General features: G+C 35.6%; 1 protein-coding gene across 3 annotated transcripts; it reads right to left on the reverse strand.

Annotated features, from left to right (window-relative positions):
• Positions 1-86: 86 nt before the first annotated feature.
• LOC107426342 (uncharacterized) lies at positions 87-10,163 on the reverse strand. Of its 3 annotated transcripts, XM_016036488.4 has the most exons (27): positions 9,763-10,163; positions 9,360-9,576; positions 9,113-9,237; positions 7,552-7,668; positions 7,289-7,426; positions 6,424-7,106; positions 6,198-6,319; positions 6,003-6,094; positions 5,621-5,831; positions 5,419-5,485; positions 4,641-4,789; positions 4,470-4,540; positions 4,219-4,392; positions 4,036-4,107; positions 3,522-3,623; positions 3,335-3,424; positions 2,747-2,822; positions 2,554-2,650; positions 2,383-2,452; positions 2,036-2,215; positions 1,796-1,918; positions 1,624-1,707; positions 1,344-1,528; positions 1,073-1,211; positions 916-975; positions 440-544; positions 87-340 (listed from the first exon to the last, which is right to left on the reverse strand). In XM_016036488.4, exons 1-27 carry the CDS (start codon positions 9,838-9,840, stop codon positions 227-229), a joined length of 3,741 nt encoding a protein of 1,246 aa, XP_015891974.2. In that variant the 5' UTR covers positions 9,841-10,163; the 3' UTR covers positions 87-226. The 3 variants fall into 3 exon arrangements, with proteins under 3 accessions (XP_015891974.2, XP_048336060.2, XP_015891975.2); XM_048480103.2 differs by lacking the exon at positions 7,289-7,426 and having other exon boundaries at positions 6,424-7,094; XM_016036489.4 differs by lacking the exons at positions 7,289-7,426; positions 7,552-7,668 and having other exon boundaries at positions 6,424-7,094.
• Between the last annotated feature and the right edge of the window lie 208 nt (positions 10,164-10,371).

Raw genomic sequence — 10,371 nt, forward strand, 5'->3', positions numbered from 1 at the left:
ACAACCTCATTGAGATGTGAAATTTCTAAAATAAGAGGATAAATAAAATAAATAAAAATTTAAAATTTATAAAAAAAAAAAAAAAAGGGAGCAAGGGGAGAACCTATATATTATACAATGGGAACAGGACCCGGGGATTTCCACTAGTACTGGTCCCATCTCTTGCCACTTCTATGGTGACAAAGAAGAATAAAAACAAGAAATGCTATACACAAAAATACCACCTCTACATGAAATAGCTAAGTGACTTCTGCTTTCTCGATCCTCCTTCCCCGTACAAGTCATTCCATTGAAGGAGTTCATTCATATTCGTAGACTCCGATGACACACTCGCACATACCTGCAACCAACCAATCAATTATCATCGGCAATATGTTCACCAGCCGTTAAAATCAAATTACATATATATATATATATATATATATTACTTGTACCATACCTGTTCGTGTGCACATTTAAAATCATCCATCTTCAGAGGACGAACATCCCCACTGTTATACAATGCAGGTACAGGTCTGCTATCTGCCAAAGCAATAGCCCTCTCCTGGAAAATATTATGGGAACAAATGCAATTCAACATATGATACAGCCAAATCAGCAGTACAGTACAATTGACAGCAAGAAAAGTTAAAAATAAAAAAAAATAAAAAAATAAAAAAATAAAAACTCCCAATACATGTTTTATGTTATTTTTATCCAGAAGGAAACCAAAAAGATGAAGAAAACTTAGATGACAACTAGAATTAAAATGCTTGTCCAATAACATCCTCCATAAAAATGCAATTATAAATGAGTAGCAGTACGGGACTTAAAGAGCAAAATAGAGATATGGGACTGACTGGTCATTAGTAATTAATTGACACAGTTCTACATAAACTATACATTTTAACAAAACACTAATTGTATAAAACCAACCTTTTTCTCCTTCTCCAATATTTCCCTAATAGGACGATGTGCTGCTGTCACACAAAGATTCTGCAACCAAAAAGGTAATCAAATTCACTGGAACATTCTTTTATAAGGCAAATACACGGATTAATTAAAAGATTAATTAAAAGTATTTGTAGGCAACCTTCAGGTCACTGCCAGAATATCCATCAGTCATATTTGCAACTGCTTCCAAATCAACATCAGGTTCTAAATCTTCTTTGGCTAATATAACTCCAAGAATTTTTTCTCTGTTACGGGCATCTGGCAAGTTAACCATCAATCTGCACAAAATTAGAATATGGTCAATCATTTTTCTTTTTCTTTATTTTTTGGCCCAGAAAAATGTAGTCAATCGTGCTTCTTAAATGATGCTGAATAGCAACGTAAAAGAGCTAGAAACGTAAGAAATCTACCTCCTAGGAAGCCTCCTAATAACTGCTTCATCAAGGTCAAAAGGCCTATTGGTAGCCGCAAGTACCAAAACACGCTCTTTATCCTTTGTACGCAGACCATCCCAGTTTACCATGAACTCATTTTTCATTTTACGCATAGCTTCATGTTCTCCAGGATTTTCACGTCTTCCTAACATGCTATCAACCTAAAATAGTAACAAAAAACAAAAATAAGTTTTTGCAGATATAACTAGGAAGACAACAGGCTATAAATATGAAATTGGGATGCAACAGAACAGACCTCATCTACAAAAACAACACTCGGAGCAATTTTACTGGCTAGTGAAAAAACAGCTTTTACATACTTCTCTCCTTCACCAAACCACTGCAATCAAACATATCGGAGATCATAATTCAACAATAAAGCACCAATAAGAAAGATCCATACATCACTTCACTACAACATTACATACCTTTGAAGTGATGCTTGACATAGAAATGTTGATAAAGTTGGCACCGGCTTCAGTTGCGACAGCCTTTGCAAGCATAGTTTTTCCAGTACCAGGCGGACCAAAGAGCAATATTCCTTTGCATGGCTGTGAAAATGCGGACCAAATTCTTTAGGTAAAGATAAAAGATATGAATTGCAAGAAAAAATTTATATTTGCATAATTAAGATGGAAAACACAACCCAACAAATAAACTAAGCTTACTTTAGTAAGCTGTCCTTTGCTAAACAATTCAGGCCTTTGAAGAGGAAGCATCACCAACTCCTTAAGTGTGTCTTTCACATTTTCTAAGGCCCCAATGTCATCAAAAGTTACCCCAATATCACTTGGTGGAATAACATCAGCAAGAAGTTTCTTCTCAAATTCATTCTCAGTGACCACATCCTGCAAATCCTTAATGTTAATTCCACAATAAACCAAATCATCATTTTCAAACTACATTTAGGGGAAAAAATAACTAGCTGAAAAAAAAAAAAAAAAAAAACCTGTCTCAAGAGACTGAAAAGTAGCACTGAATTCTATAGCACCAAAGAACAGCTATCAACTTTTACCTTGAGTGATTTTTTCACACTTTTGCTTTCACTTTGAATGCCCTGTAGAAGGTTGAGGCCATGCCTAAGACTGAAATAAATTACATCAAACACAAATGTTAAAACGAGCAGAAAGATAGATGCATTTGGACTTAAAAACTATTACAAAACAGACTGAGCAAAGTCAACAACCTTTCAGAAGAAATTAAAAGTTTGGCATCTTTGATCGAAACATCAGAACACTGCATAAGGTGGTAACACAAAGCCCAGCCTACTACTTTCTCCACATCTGTACCAAAAGAGTGAAAAAAAGGACGCAACCATAAGTAGATATTCGAGTAAAAGATTACAAGAAAAACAATTCATAGGCAAAATAAATACAAACTTTCAGTTGTAAGTGCTTGATCTTTAATGCACAAAGTTTCAATATCAGGGCAATCCAAGCCAATTCTGTTGAGCACCTGAAAGCAAAGCAAAGGATCCAAAATTAAAGATAACAAGAAAAGAAACATACAGAATAACATCAAATCAAAATTAATAACTTCGCAAGTTGAACAAAACTGCAGAATCATGTGACCATTATAGGAAACCAAGGTATTAGAAATTAGTCCATGACGTGTGAAAAATTTTGCAAGGAAAAGGTAAGGTCAAATTGGTCAACAAAACCAAAGCATCAAAAGTAGTACAGTTTTTAGCATGTGAATGCACTAAATGCATCCGCTTGGCCAGTCTGTAAGAGCAAAGAGAAGAGAATGAGCAAGAGTTTATCATAATATCAACTATACATGAAAAATATCCACCTCCCACTTCATACATTTACTTGGTAAATGTAAATGTACCATGAAACTATCGTTATGTTTAAAACGGAAATATGTATAGACAGCATGAAAGTACTGTAAAGACTTAAAACTGCCACCAGCATATGAAAAAATAGCCGCATAGTATGAAAGGTCTAAAAAATTGTGATACTCACCGAGCGAATGCTAACAATATTTGACTGTGCTTTCATTGTTTCAACATCACATTCCAACTGCTGCTTCCAGTCTGAAAGTAGGGCTTCATCCTACCAGGATAAAGAATAACATATATTTGAAATTTTATTTGGATAATAAACAGCAAGAACAATTCATTATCGGTGAGATTAATATTTGCTTCAATACCTGCGGCAATTGTATCACCACTTTGTTGGGAAAAAGTCGACCAAGTTGCTTCATTGTTTTAGGGGTTTCTTTGCTCCTATCATGAAGCCTACCAAAGTTATCCTACAAAAGAGGAAAAAAACATCGTACTCGTCCTTAAAAGAAGCAAAACAAGCAAGTGTCCTAATGAATTGGAAAAAGAAATAAAATTGCTAACAGCACTTTCATACTCCCCACTATGGTGGAAACTTTTCAAGTAATACATTACACACGGATAAACTAGTAAAGAGAAAAGGATGCTGTAAAGAAAAAGTTAACAGAGATTAGCAACTAAAGAGGCCATTAGAATTACTCTTCCATAGTCACACAATCAACCCACCAGCTATAAGTTATCGCAATAAAGATTTCAAGTCATGAATACTATGTTTCTTATAAGATAAGACCAGAAAGATTCTGCTCACTTGCATGCACAATTAGGAGGAAGAAGAAAATTAAATAAATAAATAAATAATGATAATAATAATAAGAGGCATACCGGGAAAGCAAAATCAAGTAAAGCAGTTTGGTTGCTTCCAAACTTGGTAAACAAAAGACCACCAGGATGGGACTGCAAAACATTTTTTACAGCAGTGTAAAAACATAAGCAATTAAAAATAGTATACTCAACACAGAGAACAACCAAGAGCAAGCTAGAAGAACTAAAGTATCAACAGTTTACCTTCTCCTTCCGATTGTCCAATTGCATATGGGAGCCAATTATAACAACTTTTGGAGGCAAATGTTCAAGCCTGGTTTTTAAGAATGTGTGCGCATCTGAGCTGCCCACCATGGACTTTTCAATGTCTTTCACAAACAATATAACAGGAACGCTTTTACTCTCATTTGAAGCAATCTATACACACAAGACAATTTCAAATTTTAATACCAAAACAACACCAAAAGTATTAATGAAGCAAAGAGGAAACAGACCTCAAAGAGTTCAGTAATAGCAAGTTTTTCAAGGTCATCACTTCCTGAACCATCTAACCGTAAATGATGAGCTGCACAGTAAAGCAAAACAGAATAAAACAAGTTAAGAGAACACTGTGATAAAGGCACAAATAAAATAAAGGGATAAAATTATATAGGCAAAGGAATCACCAGAACAGAAAAAACCGTGATCTTCTTCACAACGACCACCTAGATCATTACCATCTGGAATTGACTTCTCAAATCTAACTCCAATTTTTGAGGACCCATTTTCCTCAAAAGCAAGAACAACTTTGCCCCGACAACCAAATGATGGCCCCCTGCCAAGAATTTAGATTAGGAAAGAGTAAACAAATGTATCAAAAACCTAGATGGTTTCTTATCTGTTAATCAAAATATATTAAGAGCGAAGTTAATCAGCTACTACCAATCAAAAAAATCCCAAACATCTGTAAATCAGCAAAATTTTGGTACTTAGAAATGCATAAAGCAGGAAGATGTCCCTTGGTATGGAATAAATCTCCCTCACTTTGGAATAATTGGAAAATTGAAAATGACAAAGAATGATGGAAGATAAATAGAAGGTTAATATTAAAAACCACGCAAGGCATTTAAAATAAATCTTCCTTTTAGAAGCAACAAACACCAAAATCCAAATAAAAATGGTAGAAATTTACAAGAAATTTGAGCAATTAAGAAGAACGTACACACGTCAAAGTTAAAGGTATGGTTCTCTTGGTTGAGCAAAATATAGGTGGACACCGACACCAACAAAGCCCACTTACATTTATAGACATGTTGCAATGTATTTTGCTTACAAAATATACATATATATGTATAAATATACAGCTATAAATAGATAATATATACTTTTCCACATAATCATATAAAATTTACCTTTAGTAAACCCATTTCTTGGGGAAAAATCTTAATCATACAAAATAAATACCTTGGAGAATGACAATTTTGCAGGGATGAAAGTCCAGATCCAGTACCCACAAATTTTACTTTATCACCTGCATATATAAGGGTTAATACCAGCAATTAGCAATTAGTTATTTATACAAATATCAGAAAAATGTGAAATAACTAAAAAAGAAGATCGGCTGCAAATGTCTATACATAAACATAGACACAAACAAATATCATGCCTGTTTTAAATGTAGTGCCTCTAGATGATGCAGTAGATGTCTCCTGCTTTGGTGGAGCCTGAGAGCTCATAATCGATCCCCCTGTGATGTCAGCCTCAACACTAGAAGGTGGTTTCTTATGCTGTAATCCTGAACTTCGTTTGGCAAATATGGACAATCTTTCTGGCCTGGGTCCTTCTTTCACAGAATCTGATTCCTTGGGTGTTGGATCCTGAAATTAATTGGAAATTTATTGAGACTAATACAAAATGTCTGGAAAAAGCATTTTTAATAATTCAAACTAAAAATGAGATAAGAGACAAAAATAAGAAACAGGTAGTTAGGGGGAGAAAAAATACTTAAAATCAAAGGAAATAATCAAAAATAATCTTCAATAACTTACACCAGGCAACAGAAGAGAATCAACAATTAGCAGTTTAGCACCAAAGTGTTTGGCAAGTGCCTTCGCCAAAGTTTCCTGATATATTTCTGACCCTAGAAGTATAAAATCAAGGAATATGATGAGCCATCACACAAAGTAAAACACTAATAAACTACAAAATCTAAAAGTGAATGATCAACTGAAAAAGAGGATTACCTGAAGGACCAGATAATAAAATACGCGGACTCACTGTAGAAAGATCTGACGCATGCTTCGCAAATTTATTACACTTCAAATGTATATACATTGAAGCAATCAATATGCTTTTTGTTGTATCACTGAAATGTTGGAAATTTGTCGCAACACACGTAAATATATTAACAGGCAAGGAATAAGTAATGAATAAATCAAATATCATTCAACTGAAAGGAAAAAGATTTACCTAAGGAAGTATGGAAAACTTTCAAATGAAACTTCTATATCTTCAGGGTTCAGAATTCCTTGTTGCAATTTATCTTTATAGGCTTGACGTCTTGTAGATATTAAAACTGGTGGATCAATATCCTTTAGGAGTTCCCTGATTTCCCTTTGCTCATCCAGCATTTTGGAAATACTACCCCCGAAACCGATGTCAGGTGAACCAGCAAGCATTCGCAGGAACGGCCTCAATTCATAAGCTGGACCAGAGAGTTTTCCTACTTCAGCATCCACACAGGCATCCAATCCCAGGCTATCAAGTGCAGGGTTTTCATTGGTAGCATCAGGGGATGTAGTTAAATCTTTTCCCCTAGAAGACACACCATCCTGATCATTATTATTATTGCAGTCCTTGATATCAATATCTGGAGTACTATCACCTGAGCCTCCACATCCAGACGGCAATGAGGACATCTCTACATCTTGTTGCAGATCCACACCAGCTTTAGCAAGTGGGGGCAGAAGTGATGAGTCATTTCGAATATTTGACATTGAAGCTAATATTGATGCTCCATCAACAGCAGAAGGATCACCAGATCTCGCCTCAACATGAATTCCCTTAACAGAAGCACTCTGGGCTTCCAAAATGCTTAATGAAGGAGTAACGCCAGGAGTAGTTAAATTATCACTGGTAAGCTGCTCAAAAATCTGAGTTAGTGTCAAGGATAATACTGAAAAGCTATGTAGGAGAATTAACATGGCATCCACCAATGGTTGCTCAAAACAACATGCAAGAAGACAATACATGGCCAATGTTATAACAAAGGTCGAATCCAAAGAAAAAAGAAAAACAAGTAACAAATATTGTTGGCATTGTCGAAAAAGGATACATAAGCATGCTTTCCACACGAACCGAACACAACCTCATCACCTCCACTTAGATTTACAAAACATTTTTTTTTGTATGTTTTTCCATTTACTTGAACAGAACCTTTTCCCCCTAAGATGTCTAGTACGGCAACACCATGCTGTCCAGATTTAAAATCAGTAAAAATGAGAGAGTCAGAGACATTACCACCAAGGAAAAGCAAATTACGTTAAATACAATTTTTCCTTGGACAAACACATATTGAAGAGGTCACATCACTAATACCTTTTTGAGCCTCAGTTTACAAAAACTAGTAGTAACGGGTGAGTCTTTAATTGATAAATTGCATTGAAGGCCTTCGCCAATGGTGAAAATAGGATCACAAATGAACAGGTGAGGGTTCTGGTAGGAAAATGAACAAAAAAAAAAAAAAATTCATACCATTAGTTCCAAACAAAAGGAACATCCAGATGAAGATGTTTTCCTTCCTCACTGATAAACATAAAATCAACAAAAACCAATACATAGTTGCTTGTTTACAGTAGCAATAGAGAAGGTAAAAAACAAACAAGAAAATAATAAACACTTGGAAACTACTTATTTTCATATCAAAAAGAATCATCGACAAAGTAAAAGGAAAAGGTTATACATATATCTACAACCATTATCAAACTACTTTGAATCACTGACTAGAATGTGAATCAACTATTACAACACGCCTTCCACAGTCGGCCAAGGAACCTACTAAATGAACCAGCAAAATGGTGCTACGAGGAAGATAATGATACATGTGTGACCACAAGATAACATTACAGATGGAAGATTATTAATCATAAGAAACTCGATAAAATCCAATCTCATCACTATTGGGTTAAATTCCACTAACCTTGTTATATAGGGATACAAACTGGGCAACTGTTCATAAGCAAAGATATTGACAGTTCTCATTCATTTTCCTCTTGCTAAAAAATGTTCACCCAATCATCCCTAAGAAACAATGAGTTCGAGGAAAATTGCAAGTTGAGGCCTCAGTATGCAGCACTTAAAACCTCAGGGAACAACCTTCAAGCAATTTTCCCACCAACTTTCCAGACTGCAACAAGATCCAGATTATGTGTCTCAAGCAACACAGGCATTCTCAACCTGCATCAAATGTCACTCCAATTACGAAACAAGATTGGTCCAACCACTCTTGTGAAGGAAGTCGTTTCAAGCTCAGAATTGATGGGAGTTTACTCTTCTTAACTATTAACATCGCACCCCTCTCAAAAGCAAACCATCTCTGTCTCTGTGGGGAAGATCTAACATTCCCCTAGCCTAAGACTCCAAAATCACTTTCCTTAATGACAACACAGGTCACTCTTTAAATAGGTTCATTAATAATCCATAGAGTACCTATGGAAGCCTAAAACAATAACCAATGAGAAAGAAAGGATGGTTGCTCATAAATTCAAAGCAAGCATTTCATCTTCAAAGTCACATACCATCTAAGAAATATTCCATCATGGTGCAATTGCACATAATTAACAGCTATATTCACAGTTAGGATAGAATATAAAACCACGCCAATTTTTCACCAACTCACTGGCATCGAGTCATATGTATAGTTGCACACAATAAAAATACACGTACATATGGTGTACTTGAGAAAGAACCTAAACTATACTAGAGACTAATTACTAAACGATACTAGAGACTAGTTACTAAGTTTTGGAGACCTCAAAAATCATAAGCAAGAACCAGTCTATGTTTCTAGGGAAAGGAACAAGAACACAGCGAAGCAAGCAAATATCGTCTCTTTTGAACAGACAGGAATACAAGTACAAAAAACTACAAAAAGGTTTACCTCAGGGCACTGAGAAAGAAGCTTTCCCCATGGCAACTTTTGCATCAATTTCGTCGTGGTTTTGGTCTGACACTTCTTCCCTCTGCCGACTGCCTTCGGTTTCTCCAAATCTGTGACAGTTTCAGCTAAACCGACAAACCCAAAATACGAAATCAGCATGCAACGGAAACTCGAACACACACAAAAAAAAAAAAAAAAAAAATGCAAGAAAAGAAAAAAGAAAAAAGAAAAAAGAGCGAGAGAGCACCTAAAGGTTGCGGCGGAACCAAAGTCACGCACTCGGCCCCAACTTGAGGGGATTTCTCCGAGACGATCACATCAGAAGCGTTGGCGGAATTTAAAAGATCGGTGTTTGGCAGATCAGGGGAACGCAACACAAGGTCTCGACTATCGGACCCAGACTCTTTCACCGGAACCGACGGCGGACTCCGAATGTCGCTGATCGAAGAGGAAGACTCCGACGCCTAGGGTTTCAACGATAACCGATCAAAAATTCAAAACCACACATGCAAATCTTGGAAATAAAAACTCCGTATAAAAAAAAAAAAAAAGGAAATTGCTGAAAACCCAGACATAGATAAACACGCCCATGAACATAAACATGCATAGCCCCAAATCAAAAGAAAAAATAATTAAAAAAAAAAAAAAACCTTCGTTCGTTTGGAGTTAGTAGGAGGAGGAGGAGAGAAAGCCCGCTTGGAAGAAGAACTGCGTCTGGTTTCAACCATGGTGCGTTGTTGTTGCGTCTGGTTTGTTATTTTGATTCTCTCTTCGTCTCTGATCCAAACAAGGTCCGCCGCTGAGAGAACCCAAGAGAGGAAGAGGAAGAGAGAGAAAGAGACAGGTTGAATGATTGAGGAAGATCAGTTGCCTAAATTTCTCTGAATTTCTTTTATATTTGGGTTACGTATTTTAAATTTGTTTTTTTAATAAATTATACAATTATATTATGATTTTATTTTATTTTTTTAATAAGAGAAAAAAGCCAAAGGGAAAGGTTATGAAGCGGTGGGGAAGAGAGAGAGGTAGAGATTGGCTTTTGGTGAGATTTGTAAACAATTGGAAGTTGATGCCTGAGAAAGTCATTATGGTTTTAAGAGGGGTTTGGTGAAGGTCTAAACTCGGAAAGTGTGATTTATCAAACAAAAATTAAATAAAATACAATTTTAAAAAAAAAAAAAAAAAAAAACTCGGAAAGTGTGAGGGTATTGTTGGCTTTGTCAATTTTCTACTTTTTTATAATGAAAACAATATATATT

This window comes from Ziziphus jujuba, chromosome 9 (genome assembly GCF_031755915.1).
Source record: "Ziziphus jujuba cultivar Dongzao chromosome 9, ASM3175591v1".
In the NCBI taxonomy this organism is placed as follows: domain Eukaryota; kingdom Viridiplantae; phylum Streptophyta; class Magnoliopsida; order Rosales; family Rhamnaceae; genus Ziziphus; species Ziziphus jujuba.